Source organism: Carcharodon carcharias, chromosome 9, assembly GCF_017639515.1.
Source record: "Carcharodon carcharias isolate sCarCar2 chromosome 9, sCarCar2.pri, whole genome shotgun sequence".
In the NCBI taxonomy this organism is placed as follows: domain Eukaryota; kingdom Metazoa; phylum Chordata; class Chondrichthyes; order Lamniformes; family Lamnidae; genus Carcharodon; species Carcharodon carcharias.
The window spans coordinates 26,145,158-26,171,666 of NC_054475.1; the positions used below are offsets into that span (position 1 = coordinate 26,145,158).

Below are 26,509 nucleotides of genomic sequence, written 5' to 3' on the forward strand. Positions count from 1 at the left end.
CATTGCTGTGAATGTGATGTTGTAACAGCAGAAGAATTGTCCTGTTTGACTACACTGGATTTCCAAGGTACTTGTGCAAAGCACTTTGACACAGGTTGATGAGAAGGATACAACATAAATCCAAATATGTTATTATAGCAAACATTTTTGAAATTGGGAACATAAATTGAATACAGATAGCACCGATTATATAGTAAGTTGCTGTAGGAGAAAGTACATTATGCATAAGGATACCATGACTGGGCTTTGTGTCCAGGCTCATTTCTGCACTGAAGTAAAAATTAGCCAATTAAATTTATATGACTATGTTGTTAAACACAAAAAAGATAGACATCTTACTTAATTGATGAGCCAACTTTTATCTTCCTTTGTCATCAGTTCTCTGGTTTTATTTGATTTTAAGGAGTGGCCTATACGTCGGAATGTTTTCCTTGTAAACCAGGTACATTCAATGCAAAACCTGGATCCTCCCATTGTGACTTATGTCCAAGAAACACCTATTCTCCAAGAGGAGCGACTTCATGTGTAAACTGTGATAAAGATCAATACTCAGGTAACATAGTATTGAAGTAGTAGGTGAACTCTTTATAGATTGTATAATGAACTTGTTACATTCATATATTACTTTGGCAGTTAAGCACCACCATCAGCAAAGGAACATGATTTTCTGCAAAGATAATAATGCAGACACGGAAAACTGTTATCTAGAATTGTTCCCTCCGATGGGGGTGTTGGTCCATTTATTTCAAATAGGTGAATGGTTCTTAAAATGGCAAAGAGAGAAGTTTCACAGAAATACATTGTAACTGCCAATCTAATATCCCACAACTGAATATTAGGGCTTTGGCTCTTTGTTCATTTGATGTGAAAATAGGAAAATAAAGGATGTTATTTCATATGTAAAAGGAGATTTATCAATTGAATGCCTTTAGTTACTCCTGGCATATACTACTTCAGAGTTTGCAAAAGGGGCCAACTGAGGTTTTTCTTTCTTTCTCCTTTTTATTTCATGAATGTTCTCATATATCCACTTCCTCTCCTGGATGTGTGTAGTTTTTCTGGGGCACAGTTTAGTACGACTGGAGTGCACTATAGAACTTCATCCAAATGGAACTACTTCACTTATAAGCCCTGAAAGTGAGAGCTGGCAGGTTACTTAACAATAGGAGCTCTTCACAATCACTCTGGCCCTATCCTTGTCTGACATTCACATAAACCTCATGAGATCTGTGTCAAAAGCGCTTACTTACTTGACTAAAAGGTCAATAATCCAATGGCTTGAGAACCCTGAGCCATAGTTCTTTGAATTCACCAGCAGTTTCTTTGTGAAACTGTCCCCTTTACTACAGTAACCACGAAGGCAGAGAATAAATGGTTGCTTCTCTTGTGACTCCTTGCGGTTTCTTTGTAATGTTTTATTCCCATGTGGTGCATGAGCTAATACTCCTGCTGTTACTGCTCTAAATTTAAATCCAAAGGCGTGAGGAATAAAATGGTTCAAAATTATCTGTGTATTCGCTTGCTCACTTCTCAAGTGTACTTGTATCAAAAGTAGTTTGAGATCTATTTGCTTGGTTTTATTCATCAAGATTGGATTTAGGTCATTGTGTAAATCTTGATTCTACAGCATTTATCTCTTTGTATCTTTTTTGATTCAGAGCACGGTTCAGGGACATGCAAACCACAACCTCCATGTTCCAACAAGGACTACTTCTCTACACATACAGCATGTGATTCTGAAGGAAAGGTAATTCTCTTGCATCGAATTTGTGGGATTTAAGCTGACCTTGTTATTTTTAAATATAAAGATGGACTACATCAAACAACCCTGCATAAATACTGCAACTTACTTAAACATATGAAATTTTAAAAGGCTTGTTAAAATTATTCTCCCAGGAATACATGTCAATTGAGTGAAGCTCATAACTCAGTGTGCCTGTTACACAGTAACACAGCAAGCACAGACTATCTGCATAATCAAGTGTAATGGCCTGAGGCTTACCATATGCTCCGCAAGCCCCAATGTGACCAGAGAGTACATAACCCCTGCAAAGAATGGGGCTGCCTGGTGGTTTAACAACTCATCCCTCAGACACCCTCGGTCCTGCAGTGGAATGTCAGCCTCGATTATATGATCAAGTCCTGGATTGAGACTTGAACCCAAAAGTTTTAGACTCAGAGTAAGAGTGCTACCACTGAGCCAAGACTGATATATTGGCCCTGCCATTTATAGGAACATGGGGAGGGAATGTGGTGACTGTTAGTGACCAGAATACCCAGAAATATGATCTCTTATGATTTCCTTTTTACTCCATTTCCTGCACACCAACTTGCCAGATTTGAAAGGCTGACTGGCTCCTGGACTGGAAAGCCTGCTGTGCAGGGCCACAGCCAGGAACTGCAGAGGAGGGAGGGAGAGATCACAAGGGATGGGACATCAGATTGTGAGGCCATCGGCTGATCATGGGGGCAAAGGTGGAGGTGGGGGCGCTGGCTGATTGTGGAAGGGAGGCAGATCGTGGCAGGTAAGATTAGGGAGTCAGAGGCAAGCATTCCTTCTCCATTTGGCCCACGAGGAGTGCTGAAAAAGCCTTATCCAGCAGTTCCCACCTCCCTTCAGCTGCTGATTTTCCAAGCCCTTAGAAAACTGGCCCATGGCCTTTAAGTCCATTTGGCTGCTGGAATCTGAGCAGGTTACTCACCACAACTCCCAGAAGAAAGCGTGTTTGCGATGGGCTGGGGTTGGATTTCCCATTTTTAAGAATTTAACCCCTAGACCCTCTCCTGATCATTTTGAGAGGTCAAAACTCGCTCCATTGGGTTTCCTTTCACTTCACTTTCTCCCCATTCCCTTGCAGTCTTGGCCATAAGAATTTTGACTTTCAATGCAATAGCTTTCCTTAAAATGGTGGTGTAAGCAAAATGTTATGTATCTCCCCCAAACCCAGAATTTGACTAGCTCCCTGCACAAAACAAAAGCTGCAGTGGGAGACAATTTGAAAAAAAAATAGTATTGCACTGAAATTTGGCCAATCTGAAATGAACAAGGACAAATAAACCTGTTCTCATGTGTGAATGTGTGAGAAAGAGAGAGAGAAAAAAACACCCATGAATGGTTCACATCTGGAGTACATAAAGTTATCTCTTTTTTTACATCAATTTTAAGTTTACTATTCAAGCTATCCAAATGGTGGCGTTAATTTTGACTTCTGTGTGAACAGATTATGTTAGCCATTCACTCACATTTGAAGTGATGAGATGATCACAATTTTAAAGCTTTGGCTTCATTAACATTTATGCTGTTGAACTGCGTGTTCTATTGAAGGATAAATTGCAGCCAATCCTTACTCAGTCTTACATTTATTTACAGAGTGATTAGAAGCATACACCTCCTAACTCAACAACACCACACATTCACTAAGAGTCTCTTATACGTGCTCGTGAAACTTGAATTAATGCTCTTCATCTGCACATAATTAAACACAATGGCTGTAACTCCCAATTAGCATCGGGAAGTGCTGGCCTCCAGGAATTACAAGAAATAAATGCACACTTATCTGGCCTTGAAAATTATGCTGACCCTTCCATTTGTCGGAGCTGCTTGGGGCCTGTACGGAAAGACTCCTTGTAGGTCCCGGTGATATGTAGTTTTGGTGGATTCCACCTCATTTGCTGCTGTAAAGCAGGTAAGTTTGAAGGGCCAGGGAATTGACAGGTCAGGGAGAAACGTCTAAGGTAAATGGTTAGGATTTGTGGGGTGGGAGTGTCCAGGGAGGTAGGGATCGCTGGAGGTCCAGGGGATGTCGAAAATTTGTGGGGAGTGGGGGAGGGGGCAGTCGGAAGTGTTGGGTGGGAGGGGGTGCTCTGAGGTCCAGAGATCTGGGTTGGTGGGGAGGGGAGGGTCGGAGGGTAGGGGTGTTGGAGGGAGTCGGATGTCCAGGAGCAGTGGGGGCGGAGTTCAACCTCCTGGGGGGTTGGGGGGGTGGGATCGGTCAGAGGTCCGGAGGGGTAAGGGGAGTCCAAGGTCCGGCAGGGAGGTTGGTGGGAGGTCCAGGTGTGGGAGTGGCGGTGTGTCCAAGGTCCGAGCGGGGGCACTCTGAGGTACGGCGGAGGGGGTTGGAAGGGTCTGGGAGCAGGGGATCCAAACACCGGGGGGCGGGGAGGGTGGCTAAAAGGTTGGAGGGTGGGGTTGTCGGAGGTTGGGGAGAGGGTGGAGATTGGAGGTCAGGGTCAGATGTGGGTAGGAGATCAGGGGTTGGGCGGGTCTGGGGCTGGGGGTTTGGGTGTGGGGAGAGTCCCGTGGGGTTGCGTTTTCGGATGATTCCCAGCGCAGCACAGTTGTCCAGAGGAAGTGTGCACTTCTGGGTAATTGCCATGCAAACCCTTATCTGGCAACATCCAAGAGGGATTTCCAACACATCTTTGGGCTACCCCCCAAATCCAATGCTAGGGAGCTCCAAAATTATGGCCCAATTTATATGCAAATACCACTGCAGACCTCCCCATCTACCAGAAAAGAAAATTCCAGGGAGCAGGAGGATCTCAGTCGAAGAGGTGGGAGGTTGTCTTGCAGAGGCAAGAATCCAGATTAATTTTGTGATCCAGCAGGTCTAACAGCATCTATTGCCAGAAAGACAGAGTTAATGTTTCGAGTCCATATGACTCTTATTCAGAGCTAAAGGGAAGTAAAAATGTGATGAAATTTATACTGTTGGAGGGGGATGGAGCAGATGAAGCTGGATAGAAGTCCAGCAAAAGGTGGAGGTAAAGGAGAGATTGACAAAAATGTCATGGTCAAAGCGGGAGTTAATGGTAGTGGTACTGGCTAAAGGAGGTGCTGATGGTGGGATTAAGATCAGTAAGCAGAATGTGGTAATAGCAGGACAAGTTGTTCTCTGGAAAGAACAACATGAACAAGTGACAGGTGGCCCTAGTGGGAGTGGGGTGGAGGAGGAGATGGTGGTGGGAAAAAAGATCAAAAAATAGGATAAAAGGTGGGGATAAAACAATGAATAAAAATTAAAATTTTTATTTCTCTTTAGCTCTGAAGAAGAGCCATATGGACTCGAAACGCTAACTCTGTCTTTCTCTCCACAGAAGCTATTGGACCTGCTGAGTTTTTCCAGCATTTTCTGTTTTTGTTTCAGATTCCCAGCATCCGCTGAACCTTGCTTTTAATTTTGTGATCCTCAGAGTAGGCTAGGTCTCTTCAGCCTCGTCACTCATGAAACTGATCAGAACCTATACAGTACAGGCTTCAACCAGTTCCAGCCTAAAATAGTCTTCGGAGTTCCATTTACATCATAGGGCTCTGGTTTGCACATTGTGAGGTGAGAGTGACTGCTCTTGACATCAAGGCTGCATTTGACGGAGTGTAGCATCAAGGCACCCTAGTAAAACTGGAGTCAGTGGGAATCATGGAGGAAACTGGTTGGAGTCATACCTAGCACAAAGGATTATGGTTATGATTGTTGGAGGTCAGATATCTCAGTTCCAGCACATCACTGCAGGAGTTCCTCAGGGCGGTGTTCTAGGCCCAACCATCTTCTGCTGCTTCATCAATGACCTTCCTTCCATCATAAGGTCAGAAGGGGGGTTGTTCGCTGATGCTGTTCGGCACCACCAATGACTCCTCAGATACTGAAGCAGTCCATGTCCAAATTCAGTAAGACCTGGACAATATCCAGGTTTAGGCTAACAAGTGGCAAGTAACTTCTGCGCCACACAAGGCCAGGCAATGACCATCTCCAACAAGAGAGGACCTAGCCATTGCCCCTTGTCATTTAATGGCATTACCATTGCTGAATCCCCCACTACAGCATCCTGGGGGTTACCATTGACCAGAAACTGTACTGGACTACTCATATAATTAGTGGCTATAAAAGCAGGTCAGAGGCTAGGAATCCTGTGAATAGAAACTCACCTCCTGACTTCCCAAAGCCCGTCCACCATCTATAAAGCACAAGTCAGGCTTGTGATGGAATACTTTCCACTTCCCTTGATGAGTGCATCTCCAACAACACTCAAAAAGCTGACACTATCCAGGACAAAGCAGCCCACTTGATTGACACCACATCCACAAACATTCACTCCCTCCACCACCAACACATGGTGACAGCAGTGTATACCATCTACAAGATGCACTGCAGGAACTCACTAAGCCTCCTTGGACAGCACATTCCAAACCAAGACCACTACCATCTAGAAGGACAAGGGCAGCAAATGAATGGGAACACCACCACCTGGAAGTTCTCCTCCAAGTCACTGACCATCCTGACTTGGAAATATATCGCTGTTCCTTCCCGTCACAGGTTTAAAATCCTGGAACTTTCTCCCTAACAGCACTGTGGGTGTACCTACAACACATGGACTGCCGTTGTTCAAGAAGGCAGCTCACCATAACCTTCTCAAGGGCAACTAGGGACGAGCAATAAATGCCCCATTGCCTAGTCAGCGATGCCCAGATCCCCTGAATTAATTTTTTAAAAACTAATAAAGGGACCTATTGACTGTTACAGGGAGGAACTTCGGACACCTGGCAGTAGACACCTTTCAATGGTGGCACCTGCATCATCAGGATTAATGGAACAGTAATGCTACTAACCACATTTTAAGGCAATTGATAGTTGGTGAAAAAGTTTAAAATCGATTCTAGTATCTTTCAGGGACTTTCCAAAGTTTGTTTTCACCTTGCTGCTGCTTTACTAGGTCCATCTCCCTGGCAACCCCAGATAAAATTCTAATTCAGTCTAAATTAATGGGGTGAAAATTTCTTCCCTCTGCCTGCTGTAAATATTTTATATAAATTAAACTCTAGCATGTCTACCTAACTTGCAAAGGGCTGGGCAAACCACAACACAAGGGCAGCTACAAGTTAACAATGCTGCTCAGAAAGGCCTGAAGGACAGTTAGTAATTAGGGGAGATAATCTGATTATCATTATCACACCCAGGCAGAGTACAAGGAGTTTTAGTCTAAATCTGGGCTGTAGGTACCTGACCCGGGAGTGTTTAATGAGTGCCAGTATTGGACGGGGTTGGGGGCCAATGGTTCCATATACGGCACTAATGCACTTTGATAACTACAGCTACTTAGCAAAAAAAAACTCTCTCAAAACTGAAGTTACTGAATGTTAACAAAACTTGTTAACAAACTTTTTAACAAAACAAATTGTATCTTCAATTAACTTTACATTTTTTCTTTAGGTTGGTTAGGTTTCAAGCTAGCGACACTAAAGGTAACTTTTTTCTTCTCCCGCTCTTTGATCTTCCAGACTCAGATTATGTACAAATGGATTGAGCCCAAACTCTGTAGTGAAGATCTGAAGGGAGCAGTGAAACTTCCTGCTTCAGGAGCCAAGAAATCATGTCAGCCTTGTAACCCGGGTTTTGTCCAAGTCAATGGTACTCATGACTGTCAGCCTTGTCAATATGGCTTTTACTCAGATGGATCTAGAGGTAAAATCAGTGCATTTTTTTCTGAGGTTTTTTAATCCAAGGATGCATGAAGTGTACCTTGTGTAAAAAGACTTTGTGACATAATAAAACTTTCTAAAGAGAGTGATACAGTTAGTATATATTTATCAGTTAGAATTAATGCATTAACTGAGTTTAATAACCCATGTGATCTGACCATATTATGGTTTGGGAATTGCTGTTTAATAAAATAAATTGGATCTGTGAGAAACTGCATAGGTACTGTTTGAGCACCTTTGCCTAGGCCTCATGCTCTGAAATTCTCTAATCCCCTCCCCCCCATTCCATCTCCTCTCCTCCAATAAGATCCTTCCTAAAGCCTCTCCTCTTTGACCACATTTTTGGCCATTTCTCCAATTAGCTTTGCCTTTCACTTGGCATTTGTCTTTTTTTTTGTTTATGCCTGTATGTGAAACCTTGTTTTTTTTTCTCTGTATTAAAGTACTACATACTGATGTACAGGTGCAAAGTTTATATTTTTTCTTCTATGTCATCAGATAATATCTAGCTGGATAGAGCTGAAACAAAGTCCAATCAAATTTAAATTCCCTAATTTGTTTCATGTAAGTGGCTAGTGGTTTTGGCTCTGTACTTACCCTTGGTAATTGTCTACTTTGTGTGCATGTAGTGCCGCCTTCTTCTTATGCGGTACCTTGGGAATACTTCCATTCTGGTAGAATAGGGCTTGGAAATAGTTAAGTCCAATGGGCGATCTGCAGACTCTGCCATATATGGTAGCTGGTGCTTGAAGGGATGGGTAAATGGGCTGTTTGGGGGTTTGTACACTCCCTCTGATGCCTCAATTTTGTCTCTGCACATTCCTGATGAAGTCTCTCAATGTGCTCGGTGCCCTCCTGAACGAGCTTTTTTCAATTTGATTGGTCCCATGAGTCAATGAGTATGTTTGACCTCTTCAGGAATACTTTGAGGACATCCCTTGTAGTGCCTAATAGCACTGCTTCTTTGTGATCCACTTTGCTGATTGGGATTGTGATGAGCCTTCTTACAGGAATGTAATGCCCTCCCCTATGGCAAGTTTGGTGATGGGGGCACTTAATCAGGTGGGAGAGTGGCAAGTGGGCACCCTGCTGCCTTCTTAACTCTGCCCCGATAAAGTCCATGACGGGAAGGCCCATGTACAGCCTTCCTGCCCTACCACAAATTGCAGCCCTTAAATAGACAATTAATGCCCACTTAAGAGCTCATCCTGGGGCTGCTGGTATTAACCCAGTGGCAGGCAGGGAACTTGCCATACGTGGAGCATGACGAGCAAACCAGTGCAGAGCTCCTGGTGGTGGTGGGCAAGGAGATTTCCTCAGTGCCTGATCAAGGGACCTGGCATCAGGCAGGGAAGGGACCCCTTGAGGGCTACTCCCTGTCCTTGCTGTTGACTCCCACCTTTGCTTCAACAACACCACCGCCCCCCCCCAACCCCCACCCCACCCTCCCCCAACTCACTTGGCCTGGGGTCCAGCAACAATACTAGACCTCAGATGTGTGTTGTATCAGCAGCAGCCGCCACCTCCCCAATGTCACATCCATTCAGTAGACCTGCCGGCCGGGGTCCTTGTCCCTGGAATGGCCTGTTGTTGTCCAATTAAAAGTGCATAAATTGCACTTAACACAGCAGGTCTTCCCAAAAAGAGGTGATGTGGAGGCTCTCATACGCTCTCCAGCTTGCGGATGAGACCCCTGTTTCCTCCATTAAATAACCTGCCCTTGTTTTGGGTCACAAGATGGCCCTAACCCACTGATGCTGTGGCTGCCTCCTTGGGCCTGGCTGCTTTCTGGAGAACGTACTGACATTTGAGCTGGGTGACCAGATGTTCTGAATGTTTCATCACCCCAGCAGGCAGTAGCCTTATTTTTGCCTGCTCCATCCAGCCTTAGGGCAGGATCTTCCGGTTGGCGAGCAGGGGCGGGGCCCGCTCACCGATGCATAAAATGACGCGGGATGACATTGGGTGGAACTCCCGACAACACCCCGCGTCATTTCCATTTTCAGGTCGGCGAGGGAGCAACTGAGTCAGCTGCGCCCTCGCTGACCTGTCAACGACCTATTGAGGCCACTGAAAAACTACTAAAGTCATTAATGGACCTGCCCGTCCAACCTTAAGGTTGGAGGGCAGGCAGGGAGCCCTCACGGGCTTCAGAAAAAGCATGAAATCTCATCTACGGGCGGGATGAGATTTCATGAGGGTGTTTAAATTTTTAATAATAGTTTCAATAAAAGTTATGGACATGTCCCAACTCATGTGACAGTGTCATATGAGGGGACGTGTCAGGGAAATTTTTTTTATCATTTGTATTGCAAATTTTAATTTGGAGCCGATCTCCCTGAGACAGCACTTAGCCCCAGGGAGATTTGTGTGCTCTTTCACGTGCACATGCGCGAAAGAGCGCATTCCCGGCTGAGAGAATTCCCCCCCAGCCCGTGCACAGGGAGCGCATAGCACTTCCTGGTGGACGTCACGTAAAAGGGTGGTGCGCTCCCAATCAGGGGCACCGATCAGAGGCGCGTCCACTCCTGCACTCCCCCCCCACCCCTCCCCCAAATGGGGAGGAAAATTTTTCCCTTAGTGCATCCTGAGTAGAAGCAGACCTAAGCCAGAAATGAGGACAGTGAACCTATCCCATTCCGATCTACAGCTTCTTAAAGCCTGAATGTACAGCCTTTTTGATGATTAGAGCTCAAGGCCCCCATAGCGCAGTCACAAAGCATTCAGCAAAGATCCTTCCGCCATGGAAAGGTCCCAGCTGGTGGGAGTGGAAGTTCCTGTCTTTTCCAAAAGCAACAATTATTTTGTCACACATCTATCTTTTTCTCACTGCAGTCAAATCGGGTACAAATATCTTCAAGTATATTATATATATTTATGTGCAGCATTACAGGAGTTAACCTCTGTTGAACACTTAAGCCACAATTGTAAATATAGCAGCAAAAATACGTTTGAGCCCAATGGCTATCAGTAATTACCTCAAGCTTTCAAATTGAATGAATTTGTGTGGGTTTTCCCATTGGGGTTTTTAGAAAGTAATTAAAGGAAAGTCAGCTAGAAACAGAGAGCTCGGCAGAAAATTGTTCTATTACCGAGGGGGAAATTTGATTGCAGTTGTACTGAAGCATAGCATGCTGCTGGTAGTCCATTCTCATTGAGCTCTCTGTGTGTTTGGGATCATGTGCAATGCTTTCTTCCCTGGCCAACTCATTTTTAATAGAAGATAAGATGAATACAGCAACACCTGCCATTGCAAAAAACTTTTGGATGTGCAAAACTGATGAATCGGATCACAGAATACTTGAGTTATGATACCAATGTCTCATGCTGATTACAGCAGGTGTAATATAACTCCAGCAAAACAAAATAAGTAGGCAGTTCAACCTTGTGAGCCTGCTCCGCTATTCAATTAGATCATCACCCATCTGTGCCCATCTTTGTTCCATGTTACGTGATACCCTTACCAACAAAAATACATCTCCGTTTTGAAAGTTTCAGCTGGCACAGCATCCACAACCAACAGTGACCAGATGATCCAGCGGACCTTATGGGAATTTTATAAAAGTATCTTTGACACATTTCCTCGTTGTGAGAAGTGCTGCATCCAATTGATCTTTTACTAAAAATGAGCTGCCCAAGGAAGAAAGTATTGCACGTGATCCCAGGCATGCACTGAACTCAACGCTACTGAACTGCCGGCTGCATGCTATGCTTCAGTATAACTGCAATTTAACTTCTTCCTCAGTAATAGGATAAAACAATTTTCTACCTTGCTCTCTGTCTCTAGTGGACTTTCCCTCATATAATTACTTTCGGAAAACCCACACAAATCCATTCAAATTGAAAGCTTGAGGTAATGACGAATAGCCATTGGGCACAAATTTATTTTTGCTGCTATAATGAGCTGAAAAATAATACTTCTACATAACATCCAATCTCGATCTCTACTTTTTCATTGTTGCTTTTCTTTCTCATGACACCAACTCTTTATTAGTTTGAACAGGTGTGTCAGCCTTGACTACAACCTTGAACTTTTTGTACTGCAAGCATTGCTGCTGTTGGTCGCTATTATTTTGATAATTTCCTTCAATAATGTGAGAGTCTTGTTTAATTCATACGTTTTCTATTCCAAATGAATGTTGCAGGATTCTATCAAGAGTAAAGATTTAGAAAAGACAGAATACAATTTTCAGATGATCAAACTACAATTCTTTCAATTCTCCTCATGCTGAGACATCTTGTCGCAATTGTTCTGTTCCATGCAGACAAATCATAAAGGGCACTGCCGCTCACTGGCTTTTAAAGGATAGTTTCAAGGGCCTGTGTAGCTGCTGGGGAGCCTCACTCAGCAACAGTGCATATCGGAAACTCATGTTTCCATTTAGTATTCCATTAGTAACCAAAACTTCATGGTCAACGTGCACCAGAGTTTGTATGTGGACCTGATGCTGGGGAAGGTACCTTTTACTGCAGACTCATAAAATGATCCCTTTGGCATCAGTAACATTGTGAGAAAAGAGTACATCTTGGAAATTCCACTCCTGGAATCAAGAATTGGCAGAGTCATCAGTGCTCCTGATTGTTCTAATAATGATGGTACAAGGTCTTGGAAACCTTGCACAAATTGATTGTTGCCGAAGTACCACTCTCAAAGAAATGGAGTGTGAGCAGGCATATGTCGGTAATTTTATAGAGCACAGCTAGTTGCAGCACTGAAGAAAAGTATAACAGATATATCCGGTTGGTTAAATAACTTCCTTATATTTGATTTTGTTCAGAATGTACTAAGTGTCCTGTTGGAACTGAACCAGTATTGGGATTTGAATACAAATGGTGGAATACTTTGCCAAAAAATATGTTCAGTTCATGTTTCAGTGGAATAAATCAAGATTGTGGAGAAACAACAGGTAAACAAAATAAGTATATAAGATAATATATTATCATTTGTCAGTCATGAGATAAATAGTCTGTCCAAACCATTCATACAATATTTGCCTCGGTGATTGGTTATAGCTTTTCCATTCAATATGTACAATTATACATTTTGAATTGTTACCTAACATCTCTTCACATATCCATCACATATGTTTAAACTGTAAAACAAAAATCCAAGGATCTTTGTCCTGTGTTAGTCCTCTGGTCTTAAAATAGATTTAATTCTGCCTGGTCAGTGTTTTCTATTGTCTAGCCAACTGTGATCCTTTTACTTCCCTCCTTCGCTAAATTTATGATTCCTTACCGATGTCTTCTATAAGTTCTTCATAACCTCCCTGCTCTTGTATTATATGCCCCTATTAATGAAGCCTAGAAAACTGTATGCTTTAGAAACAGCTCTCTACCTGTCCTGCCACCTTTGTTGACTTATTTACATATATACACAGGTCTCTAAGCTCCTGCACACCTTTTAGAATAGTATCCTTTATTTTATACTGTCTCTCCACATTCTTTGTATCAAATTGTATCACCTCACCCTTCTCCACATTGAACTTCATCTGCCACCTACATGCCCACTCCACCAATGTGTCAATGTCCTTTTGAAGTTTTACACTGTCTTCCTCACAGTTTACAATTCTCCCAAGTTTTGTGCGGTCTGCAAACTTTGAAATTGTCCCCTGCACACCAAGATCTAGATGATTTATATACATAAATCAGGAAAAGCAAGGGTCCCAGTACTGACCCTGGGAACTCCACTACAAACCTTCTTCCAGCCAGAAAAAGACCCGTTAACCATTACTCTCTGTTTCCTATCCTTCAGCCAATTTGCATCCACATTGCTGCTGTCCCTTTTATTCCATGGCCTATAACTTTCCTCACAAGACTGTTGTGTGGCACTGTATTGAACACCTTTTGGAAGTCCATGTACACCACATCAATGGCCTGCCCTCATCAATCATCTGTTACCTCTTGAAAAAACTCCAGGTTAGTTAGACAAGATTTTTCTTTAACATATCCATGCTGACTCTTCCAAATCAATCCACATTTTTCCATATGACTATTAATTCTACCCCGAATAATTGTTTCTATAAGTTTCCCCACCACTGAAGTTAAACTGACTGGTCTGTAATTGCAGGGCAGATCTTTACAACCTTTCTTGAACAAGAGCATAGTGTTTGTAATTCTCCAGTCCTCTGGCACCTCCCCCGAATCCAGGGAACATTGAAAGATTATTGCCAGTGCCTCTGCAATTTCCACTCTCACTTCCTTCAATATTCTTAGATGCATCTCATCTGGTCCCAGTGCCTTATCAACTTTAAATACTGATAGCTTATCCAAGACCTCCTCCTTATCAATTTGAAACCCTTCTAGTGGCTGAATTTCCTCCTCTATCACCATGGCCTGGACAGCCTTGTAGGTGAAGACAGATACGAAGTATTTATTTAACACCTCAGCCATACTTCTTGCCTCTGTGTAAATCTCCTTTTTGGTCCCTAATCGGCCCTACTCCCCCTTTTGCCACCCTTTCACTATTGATGTGCTTACAGAATACTTTGGAATTTCCTTTTATGTTAGCTGCCAGTCTTTTCTCATCATCCCACTTTGCTTCTCATATTTGCTTTTTCACATCCCTTCTGAACCTTCTGCATTCAGCTTGGTTCTCAATTGTATTTGCTACACCTGTCATAAGCACACTTTTTCTTCCTTAACTTAATTTCTATTTCCTTTGTCATCCAGGGAGGTCTGGATTTGTTTGTCCTACTCTTCCCTTTTGAGGGAACATAGCTTGACTGTGCCCAAACCATCTCCTCTTTGAAGATGGCCCATTGTTCAGCTACTATTTTTCCCACCAGGCTTTGGTTCCAGTTTATCCAGCCCAGGTCTGTTCTTGCCCCATTGAAGAGCACTCTCTGCCAGTTGATTATTCTTAATCTGGATTGAGCAATGTCATTTTCCACCCTCGTTCTAAACCTTATGATACAATGATCACTGTGCCCCAAATGTTCCCCCACTGTCTACTTGGCCCATCTCATTCTCAAGAACCAGGTCTAGCAGTGCCTCCTTTCTTGTTAGATTGGACACATACTGCTGTAGGAAATTCTCCTGAACACAATCTAGGAACAATTGTCCCTCACTGCCCCTTAGACTACCACTATCCCAGTTTATACACGGGTAATTAAAGTCCCCCATTATAACTACTCTATGATGTTTACACATCTCTGTAATTCCCTTGCACATTTGTTCCTCCATATCCTTCCCACCAGCTGGTGGTCTATATGTTATACTAAGCAATGTAACTGCACCCTTGTTATTCCTTAGCTCTAGCCAAATCGATTCTGTCTTTGAATCCTCATACACATCCTCTTCCTCCAGTAACAGCAATACTCTCCTTAACCAAAAATGCCACCCTTCCTCCAGTTTTCCCTTTCTTAGCTTTTCTGAAAACCTTGTAACTAGGGGCAGGATTTTTGGATCTTTGGGCGGGTGCAGCAGGTGGGCCTGGGAGCAGCCGGCAAACGATTGGCCCCCGACCGCAATTTCGGGCTGGCTGGCCAATTAACGGCCAGCCAGCGTGAAAAGTGTTCTGAGTAGCTTAGTGCTGCCTGATTGAGGGTGGGAAGAGGGCGAGCGCCTAATTCTGCGAATGTGCGGAGGAGCGCACAATGAAAACTCCCTGAAGGCAGACAGCTGCCTCAGGGAGCTGAAGAATATAAAACCCTTAAATAAAGATGTGGAAAATGTGAAAAAAATGTCTCCACATAGGACTCACTCACATGAACGTCGACATAATAAAAAATCTGTCGAAACATTTTTTAAAAATTAATGTCGGAAACCTCATCCCGCCTGTGGATGAGGTTTCCTCAAAAATGAAAAGGCCGCCTGGCTGATTCACCCACATGCTAACCGTAAGGTTGGATGGGCAGTGAAAAATATAATTTAATTAATTGATTAATGGCCTAAATAGGCCTCTTAATTGTCAGTGGGCACGCTGCCAGCTCTTGAGCTCTCCTGCCAACTGAAATATCGCACACTATTTTGTGTCCGTTTGGGTCAGGCTTGTGCCCGCCTGGGGGACATAAAATTCTGCCCCAGGAATATTTACCACCCAGCTCTGCCCTTCCTTAAGCCAGGTCTCTGTTATCGCCACGACATCATAATCCCACAAGGCAATCTGTGCCTGTAACTCCCCAATTTTACTAACTATACTCCACGCATATACATACATGCAGTGTAACCCTGATTGAGACTTCATTACTTGCACCCTTACTCCGACTCCATCTATTAACCTACTGTTCTCTATTTTAGTGCTATCTGCCTCTCTCAGCATTCCATGCACCCTGGTATTATTTCTGATATTCTCTTCTGGTTCCCTCACTGCTGCTAAATTAATTTAAACCCTCCCCAACAGCACTAGCCAAACAACCCGCAAGGAACTCAGTCCTGTCTCTATTCAGATGCAACCCGTCTGGCTTGTACTGGTGCCACCTCCCCCAGAGCCAGTCCCAGTGTCCCAGAAATCTAAAGCCCCCCCCACCCCCCACCATCTTTCCAACCACGCTTTCATCTGCCTTGTCTTCCTATTCCTGTACTCACTTGCACATGGCACTGGGCGTAATCCGGAGATTACTACTTCAGTGGTCCTGCTTGTTAATTTTCTACCTAGCTCCCTAAATTCCAGTTGCAGGACCGCACCCCCCTTCCTACCTATGTCATTAGTACCAACGTGTACCACAACCTCTGGCTGTTTGCCCTCCACCAGAAGAATGTCCTGCAACCGTTCTGTGACATCCTTGACCCTAGCATCGGGGAGGTAACAAATCATCCTAGAGTCCCGTTGACGGTCGCAGAAATGCTTGTCTGCTCCCTTAACTAAAGTATCCCCTATCAGTATTGCGCTTCCCCTCTTCTTCCTCCCCTGCTAAACAGCTGGGCCAACCGTGCTGCCATGGGCTTGGCTGTTGCTCAACTCCTCCAAGGATCCATTGCCCTCCCAATATCTAGAATGGAAAACCGGTTAATGAGCGGGACCTCTAGGGACTCCTGCACTAGCTGCCCGTTTCTCTTGGACTGCCTGGCGGTTACCCATTCCCTATCTACAAGCTTACCCCTAACGCGGGGTGACCACCTCTCTGAACGTGCTAACCACATAGTTCTCTGCCTCACGGGTGTACCTCAGTGTCTCCAGCCGCTGCTCAAGCTCTGAAACGCGGAGCTCAAGCTTGTACAGCCAGTGACACTTCCTGCACATGGTCTCGTCTGGGTCACAAGAAGTGTCCATGACTCCGCACATGCCACAGGATGGGCATTCTGCTTGGCTGAGCTATCCTGCTATGCCTTAACCTTAAACTTTTAAATCACTTTTTTACTTAAACTTTAGTTACTATTACTTACTTTAACTTACTTTAACCTTATTCTTGTACTGTTAACTATAAACTGGCGATTAGCAGAAAGTAGAAATTCTTCACCCGCACTCATAAATTAGCTCCCTCTCCTGTGCCCATAAATTCTTACTTTCCATGTGCTTGTTTAGAAATTTACGTTTCTGTATTCACACTGTTTTCAATCTCCTGACTGTCTGTCCACTCGTGCTGTTTTACGCCCTAAAATCGTGCTGTTTTATCCAAGTGGAGAGTTATTTTAATTGGCCCTACTTAATAAACCTTACCAAAAAAGTACAGTTCCTACTTTGTTCTAAACCTTATGAATAGAATAAACCTTAAACACTTACTAGACACTCACCAAACAGCAAGCTTTTTCTCCAACCAATCAAATTGCTTCTTTCCTGTGATGTCACAATTTGTTATTTTTCTCCACTCTCCTTTCGAACTCAGTGCAGGCCGGTTCTGAGCAGCTGACAGGAACGCCTCTCCGACTGCTCTTCCCGAAGATTTGCAGAGAGGGCAGAAACTTGGCATCGTGAATCTCCTTTGTTCTTTGCTGCACAACGGAACTGAGGAGAGGAATGCTCATGCCGATAGCATGAATGTACCTTTTTGAGTGTTTAACTAAAAATTATGTTGGAGGGAGAAACTGGTATTTGTAAGACGTGAGTTGTTTATTCTGTGGAGAATCAACTGCAGTTCTTTTAAAGAAATACCTTTGTTTCAGGGTGGGAGGTGGCTGGAGACCATATACGTAGTTCAGTGGCAAGTGCGAGCAATAATTACTTGATGCTGATGATGCACGTTGCTGGATTTAGGTAAGAAAAGATCTTTATACCATATTACTTGTATAGCATAAACAAGGACTTCATGAAGTTCAGGATCTCTTTTGTGCTGATTTTTAATAATTAGATAGATTATTAAAATATGTATATTTCTACAGTCTCCCCTTTTTCCCTTGTATTTTCCTCACCAAGTGATACACATACATAATAGATGCTATTATCATTTGCTGTAATGCAAAATGGTTCAGTGCAGTTACTTCCAGGCAGATTGCCCAAGTGCGGCTTCTTTGTCCAAGAATCAGAAGGTGAGCAATGTTGGAGAATCCTCCGTTGATGGTGATTACTCTGTACTGTACTGCAGACATTTTGCTCAGGTCTGGCAAAAGAGCTTTAGTTTTAGGTTTAAGTGTTAGGTGAGGGTAGGGTTCACACTTAGGTTTCCTAGCTGACTGTCTATGGAAGTATGGTTGTAGGTGTGAGGGCATGAGTTCAAACAAGTCTCCTTAAATGAAAGTTCACTCGTAATAGCAAACTTCTTGATGATAAGGCCCAAATGCTCGGAAAAAATACATATTTCATTTCCTTCAACTTAATTATATTTCAAAAGGAAAATGTGTGAAAGGAATATGAATTCATGTGGTTGCTTTAAGTATGACCGCATAAAAGAGAGAACCACTTTTTAAAAAAATCTAAGTTTTATCTTTTTTCTTGTTGAGGCACGAAATTAGCCATGATCATATTGAATGGAGGAGCAGGCTCGACAGGTCGTATGGTCCTTTTCTGCTCCTATTTCTTATGCTCTTATCATGTTTGATTTATTTCACAGGCCACCAGAGTCAACAATAGAGAATTTAGACAACCCAGAAGTTGCTCGGATCACTTTTATCTTTGAGACGGTGTGCACTGCAGACTGCGAGTTATATTTCTTGGTGGTAAGCTATACTCCATTTATTTTTGGACTAAGGTTAAATGGCTTTGAGGGGTGCGGATTAATGTAAGGTGTGGAGAGGGATATAGTTAACTCATCAAGGAGCCTTGAATGAATTTGAGCTTTCTGTTGTGGAAGATCTTCAGGATACTGGTGTAACGTGCCCTTCGGAGATAGCAGCATGCCATCACTAGAAGGGAAGTGTCATGTGATCCAGTCTCAGTTTCACTTTGACCTGTGACCCAGAACATAGCACACACACAGCTCTGCTGCCGATGTCCTCAAGTTTTCTACCTTTGTATAAATGTTCTCATGTGTCTAGTCTTAGTATATGAACACAATGTGTTTACACAATCCCTTATGAGTGATTGGTGTCTTTATATTATTGTAAAAACATGGCATGGTAGTCATTCTTGGATGTTGTTCCTGGTTGGTTTTGGGATCTTGTCCTAGGTGCAGTAGAATTGCACATTGTTTGAGGAACTGGAATGGATTTGATTTGTCCTTGGTCAAACTTCACCATTGCGCCTTTGTGTGTAATGACTTCATAGGAACTTGATTCCAAATGAATCCTTGCCACCCCGGCGGGTTGCTACATACCTTCTGTGGGATCCTGGATGCAAACTTGTAGTCCCAATGTAAACTTGTCAATTCTGTACCTGTATTTTTATCGTGCACATTGGTCATCTTCTCTTATGATTTTAAAAGCTGCTGTCTAGTATCTGAGAGAGTTTTTCAGTGCACCAGTACAAAAGACAAGGTGAAGCATTTGCATCAATCTTCAGCCATGAGTGCCAAGTGGAAGATCCATCTTGGTCTGCTCCGGAGGTCCCCAGCATCACAGATGCCAGTCTCCAGGCAATTTGATTCACTCCACATGATATCAAGAAATGGCTGAATGCACTGGATACTGCAAAGGCTATGGGCCTTGACAACATTTCAGCAATAGTACTGAAGACTTATGCTCCAGAACTATCCATACCCTTAACCAAACTGTTCTAGTACAGCTACATCACTGGGATCTACCCGGCTATGTGGAAAATTGCCCAGTATGTCCTGTACACAAAAAGCAGGATAAATCCAACCTGTCCAATTACTACCCCACCAGTCTACTTTCAAACATCAGTAAAGTAATGGAAGGGGTCATCAACAGTGTTATCAAGCGGCACTTGCTTATCAATCACCTGCTCACTGACGCCCAGTTTGGGTTCCGCATGGGCCACTCAGCTCCTGACCTCATTACAGCCACAGTACAAACACGGACAAAAGAGTTGAACTCCCGAGGTGACGTGAGTATGACGGCCTTTGATATCAAGGCTGCATTTGACCAAGTGTGGTATCAAGGAACCCTAGCAAAACTGGAATCAATGGGAATCAGGGGGAAAACTCTCCATTAGTTGGAGTCATACCTTGCACAAAGGAAGGTCGTTGTGGTTGTTGGAGCTTAATTATCTCAGCTTCAGGACATCACTGCAGGAGTCCCTCAGGATAGTGTCCTAGGCCTACCATTTTCTGCTGCTTCATCAATGATCTTCCTTCCATCATAAGGTCAGAAGTGGGGATGTTCGCTGATGATTGCACAATGTCCAGCACCATTCGCAACTCCGCAGATGCTGAAGCAGTCCATGTCCAAAAGCAACGAGACCTGGATAATATCCAGGCTAACATGTGGCAAGTAACATTCACGCCACACAAATGCCAGGGCAATGACCATCTTCAACAAGGAAGAATATAACCATTGCCCCTTGACGTTCAATGGCATTTCCATCACTGAATCCCCCACTATCAACATCCTTGAGGTTACCATTGACTAGAAACTGAACTAGACTAGCCATTTAAATACTGTGGCTACAAGAGCAGGTCAGAGTTTGAAATTCTGCGACGAGTAACTTACCTCCTGATTCCCCAAAGCCTGTCCACCATCTACAAGGCACAAGTCAGGAGTGTGATGTAGCAGCTCCCACAACACTCAAGAAAATTGACACCATCCAGGACAAAACAGCCCACTTGATAGGCACCATATCCACAAACATTCACTCCCTCCACCACTGACACACAGTAGCAGCAGTGTGCACCATCTACAAGGTGCACTGCAGGAATTCACCAAGGATCCTTAGGTAGCACCTACCAAACCCATGACCGCTACCATCTATAAGGACAAGGGCAGCAGATAGAAGGGAACACCACCACCTGGAAGTTCCCCTCCAAGTCATTCACCATCCTGACTTGGAAATATATCGCTGTTCCTTCACTGTCGCTGGGTTAAAATCCTGGAATTCCCTCCCTAACAGCACTGTGGGTGTAGCTACACCATATGAACTGCAGCGGTTCAAGAAGGCAGTTCACCACCACCTTCTCCAGGGTAACCAGGGATAGGCAATGAATGCTGGCCCAGCAGCCAAACCCACATCCCATGAATGAATGAAAAAAAAAAAATCACCATGACAATGAACATTTATTATACTTCAGATCATGGATCAGTTCAATAAAATGTAACAGCTTGTTTGTAGTAATTCTTGTCACAAATCCTTAAATAATATGCAAATATTTCAGGGACCTACTAAAGAAAGTACAAGATCAGTGGAAGCTTGGAATGGCTCCAGAGAAAAACAGCCATACACGTATATTATTGAAAGAAATACATCCCTTGCTTTCGTGTGGGCATTCCAACGAACGACTTCATTTGAACAGGTACACCCTTATACTGGTACCTACATTATGTTTTCTATATTATTGATTTTTTTTTATGGCATCAGAATCTGATACATTAACAATTGCATTTTCTTAAACATGCTGTGCTTAATGTGCAGAAATGATGAGATGATGGCTTTAATCTTCAATTTTCACAGCATCAGTAAGACAAAGAAGAAAAATGGTATTTGTTCCACGCTTTCCTCAGGCTTTAGTTGTTTATCCTATTTTTCAATTATTTTACGCCTGATTTTACTTTGCTGTATGCTAATCAGATTCTCAGGAAATCTCATCATAAATTGATGTTAGTAAGATTGGTACAGAACCAGCGTAAATTTTGGTTTGAGTCATATCAAGTCAATTCCAGCCCACAGTTTCTCTTTGTTTTGGGACTCTCATCATCTCGATAACTTTCTTTCAAGTATGAGAAGTAAGCCATAGCGTCGGTTTTCACCAGATTTTATGTCTAGCGTGTGGGGGCCATGGGGGATGTCAAAACAGGCTTATCTCCTGCCAGTCTGGTGGCCCTGCACCAATTTAATGTCCGTTGGGATGGTAAATTGAGGGGAGACTTCCATCTCCGTCTGGAGAGGAAGTTCCTTCCTCCAAGCGCTGCTGACCATCATTGCTGGGTGGCCGGCAGATCTCTAGTCCCAGCAGTGCCACCGGGAGTTGTGGCCAATGCTGGGACTGCAGCCAGTCCCCAACAACGTTCATTGCTGGAGCCAGGAGAGGGGAGGGGAGTATGCTGGCTGTCCAGGTTGAGAGAAACTGGGGTGGGGGCTGGTAGTGAACAGGAATGGTTGCGGGGGAGGAGGGGAAATAGGGGCTGACTGGAAATTGGTAGGATGCCTCCAATTGAAACAGGGAGTAGAAGAGGCATCTCTCCCCAACCCCTTTCCCACCCCAAGCCTAAGCAGTGTTACCTGCCGTATTTCCGACCCATCACCAGGCTAAGTTGCCTGCCACCTGAGAAATACATGTGGAGGCAGGAAGTGGCCCTTAACTGGGCATTAATTGCCACATGGGTGAGTTGGCCACTCACCACCACTGCTGTAAAATTGTGACAGGGGCAGGGGCAGGTGGGTAGGCACCAAGAAAGGTGCCAGGCCATTTTACTCACCCTCCCCCCACCCCTCCACAACCCCGGCCACCAACACCACCTGGAAACCTACCCACAAGGGAGGGTAAAATTCTGCCCTGTATTTTAAGAAATTTTTGGATTAACAGTTTCAAAGATTCCCCTGTCTTTTTTTTCCCTAACATAATTACTGCTGTTAAGACTGTTGATCATGTTCACCCTTTCAGGATGATTGGTTAATTCTCAAAGCCTGAGGCAGGGCTTCTGTGAGTCACCCTCCTTTGTGACTGTTTCAGCAGCTGCGCTCCTCTGGCTGCAAAGTTTTGATTTAAACATTCACGTCATGGGCGGAACTTTTCACTGAGCAGGTGGGTGCGCGCCTGACCAACCCTCTCGAGCATAAAATAGCACGTGATGACATCAGGTGAACATCCCGACATCATCCCACACTCTCACCATATTTCAGTTGGCAGGCGAGGGTGGGAGTCTGAGCTGTGCCCGCCATCAATTACGAGGCCAGCTAAGGCCATTAAAAAGGCAAAGAAGCTGTAGTTTATATTGCCCGTGTGATTTCGCACTCGTCGCACAGGTAAAATGGGCAGGCGGGCAGCCGACAATCTGCTGAACCTCATCCAAATGCAGGATAAAAAGGGTCAGTAGCATTGCCAGCCTGAGTTGTGAGGAGCCTTGGAGATAGTTTACAGCTGGTTGCTTATTGGCACTTGGCACCTTAACCTTTATTTGGGGCGTCCTGCTCAAACCTGGTCAGCAGCAGCAGGTTGGGCGAGCCTCTGCCTGTATGTGACACCTCGGCTTGGTTATGGCCTGTCTTCTCCTGAAAGGACAGAGGAGCATTGATTAGTCCACTCTCTACCTGCAACACTATTGGCCAACCCCAGCTAAGGAACACCTCGCAGGGCACATCTGAGTTACGGCCCTTAAACTATAAAGCACTCAGTCTAAGCCATCTGGGCTCACCCCTTGGCCAGCCCCAGCATCAATGACAGTTAGCACTCAGACTCAAGCACCTCTGAGGTCTACAGGGGAACGGCCATACCTTAACACTTCTGCACACTGACCCATGCCAGCATGGTACTCACCCTTCCTGAGCGCAGCAGGTCATTGAACATTTTCTGGCACTGCACCCATGTGCACCGCACAATGCCATGGCTGCTAACCAACACTGCCACCTCCTCCAATGCCCTCTTTGTGAGGTGCAGTGGCCTCCTCCTCCCATCTCTGGGGACAATGGTGTCTCTCCTGGCAGCCACCTCCTCCAGGAGGACCATGAGGCACTCATCTGAAAAGCGGGGGTCCGAGTGCCCACCTGACCTTCCCTCCCACCTGGCGCCTCCAGCCGCACTCAACTCCATCACTTTGCTAATGCAGAACAGCCGTTCTTCCGTGGCAGTGTTCCTGGGGCTGCCTGGGACATTTTTAAACCAGCTGCTCCTGGGCCCACCGACCACACCCACCTGCCAATCTCAAAATTCTGCCCCAAATTTGAAATCAAGTGTAGAATTCAACTCTGCTTTGCTTACCCTGGATATAAATGTTTTCTGCAGTTGGGATAGCATGCTACCTCAGGGACATTGCTTCACTGTGTCTTCATACGCTGTATTATTATCTGTTATTCCAGCATCCAACATTCATTCCCAAGTTAACTTTCACCAGAACCAGGACAATGATAATGGTCAGGCCTATGTGACATACTGGATTGTTTCAAAGTGCATTCCTATGTAGCAGGCATGTAATATTGGCATCATCTCTTTTTTTAAACTGACATTATCCAATATTATTTAGTGTTGAACAAGTTTTACCTTGTTAATAAATGTTATTTGCTTGGAATTGCTGACATTGATACTTACAAACTCCCACAGGTGGTGCAAACAGATACCACAGGGTCCCAAGCTATTCAGTTCAACGAGTTTGAGACTTTCCCACTTACATGCCATCCATGGTGGCCTCTTAATTCCATACAATTGTTCATTGGAGAAAAACATCCATACTTTATAAAGATCATGCCCCTGAGGGACATGGACAGATCTCACACTCAGTCTATATCCAACCTATAATAAAAGACCCTGCTTTCAGTTGAAACCTACATTGGGGGTTGCTGCAGCGCAGCAGCCTCCCCATGTTAACAGACTCCATGCACAAGTTCTGGCAAGCACCAGCCTCACTTCCAGGGGCTGCTAGAGAGAGAGAGACACACACACAGATATTGGGGGAGCTGAAAAAAGAGGTACGTTGCACTTCTTAGTTCAAAGTAGCATAGATAATTTTTATTGTTTTTTTCTTCATTCTCACATTTTTACCTAACCATTTCAAAATCAGTTGTACAGGCACGTAAGGGGAAATTTTAACCTTTCATACCAGTGAAAATCTCCCAAGAGGTTTACCCTGTGATATCGCGTTCCTTTCTCGCAGTCTTCGACTTTAACCTGCTCTTCTGAGCAGGCATGAAGGATACCTGGTGGAAGCGGAGAGGTTCTTCTATAAAATATATAGATCAGACTTCAATCATACCAGAAAAAGAACAAGAGGGTGTCAGTCCGAGTGACTGTCATCCACCAGCTGAAACCCAGTTAAAGATTTTGGTCGAATCCTATGAACATATAATATTTCAGCAGGAAAATGGTAATTAAAGCTTGTGGAATATGAATTGGGCAAAGATCATTTTCATAATTGGCAATAAGAATTGTTTCAATAAGGACCAGAAATGTACTTATATGAAATACAAGCAGATCAGAGGCTGGGAATTCTGCAGTGAATAACTCACCTCCTTACTCCCCAAATGCTGTCCGCCATCTACAAGGCACAAGTCAGGATTGTGATGGAATACTCTCCACTTGCCTGGAGCAGCTCCATCAACACTCAAGAAGCTCGACACCAGCCAGGACAAAGCAGCCCTCTTGATTGGCACCCCATCCATCACCTCCAACATCCACTCCCTCCACCACCAACGCACAGTGGCAGCAGTGTGTGCCAACTACAATATGCATTGCAGCAACTTATCTCCTTCAACAGCACCTTGCAAACCCATAACGTCCAACACCTAGAAGGACAAATGCAGCAGATACATAGGAACACCACCACCTGGAGGTTGCTCTCCAAGCTGCTCACCATCCTGACTTGGAACTATAATCGCTGTTCCTTCACTGTTGCTGAGTCAAAATGCTGGACTTCCCTTCCTAACAGCCCTATGAGTGTACTTACACCACATGGACTACAGCAGTTCAAGAAGGTGGCTCACCGCCTACTTCTCAAGGGCCATTAGGGGTAGGTATTAAATGCTGGCTTAGCCAGCAATGTCCACATCCCATGAATTTTTTTTTAAAAATGAACGCAACATTAAAAGTAATTTTATGGACATTCAAATTTTTCCACTGTGTCCATTTTGAATTCCTCATGATTTTGCTCTGCCTGAAAGAACAGGCAGGTGCCATGCTTTCTGGGCTCTTTATTGAAGTAACCTATTAACCAGGCAGCGTGTGAGAGTCACCTTAACTCATTACTAACTGTGGTCTCAATTCCCCTACCACATATATGTATCACTTTGGCATTGGACCTCACCTTCAGGATTTGGCAAAGATTAGAATTCCAGTATTTGGAGAGACTCTAGTACAAAGCATATTGTATCATTATGGTAACTCACGTTGGAGATCCAGTGAGATATCAAGTATTTGGAGCAAGAGGAAACAGCTTTGACCTCAGCTACTATTTCATTTACTGTCCATGCCACATTACTATCATTGCAGTCTCAATGAATGAGGAACATTACATCTAATGAATTTGCATTTTATGCTGCCATGCATATAGGCAGCCCCAAGTGTGTGAGCGTATTAGGCAGAATTTTAGTCTTCCCCCAGGAGGTGGGCTGAGAGGCAGAGCACTTTAATCGGGCAGGAAGGTACAGTTTGGATGACTCATCACCTTCCTGACTCCCTCCAAATAAATCTGGTCTCAGGAACAGCCTTACCACCCAGAAGATAACTGAAACCCTTAAGTGGCCACTTAACCCTGACAGGTATGCCTGCAGTCTGGTGGGGGTCCCTTCTACTTGTGGAATCCAACAGAGATACCTGCCAGAGACATGGACACCCAAAGGTAAAGACCCCCATCTTCCCTAAATACTAACCCTCTCTACCTCCTCGCCTGGGCCCTCCTGACTGCCTCAGTGAGCCCGCCTTACCAGCCTTCACTTCAGTCTCTAAAGATGGTCCTACAGCC

At 44.2% G+C, this 26,509-nt stretch overlaps 1 protein-coding gene across 1 annotated transcript in view; it reads left to right on the forward strand.

Annotated features, from left to right (window-relative positions):
• elapor1 (endosome-lysosome associated apoptosis and autophagy regulator 1) overlaps positions 1–26,509 on the forward strand; it is a 125,372-nt gene that overhangs the window by 58,285 nt on the left and 40,578 nt on the right. Inside the window, exons 7-13 of the mRNA XM_041195811.1 lie at positions 404–553; positions 1,659–1,747; positions 7,274–7,457; positions 12,253–12,381; positions 17,519–17,609; positions 18,403–18,508; positions 21,058–21,195. Of these exons, the coding sequence (XP_041051745.1) occupies positions 404–553; positions 1,659–1,747; positions 7,274–7,457; positions 12,253–12,381; positions 17,519–17,609; positions 18,403–18,508; positions 21,058–21,195 (887 nt within the window). The remainder of the gene's footprint in view (positions 1–403; positions 554–1,658; positions 1,748–7,273; positions 7,458–12,252; positions 12,382–17,518; positions 17,610–18,402; positions 18,509–21,057; positions 21,196–26,509) is intronic.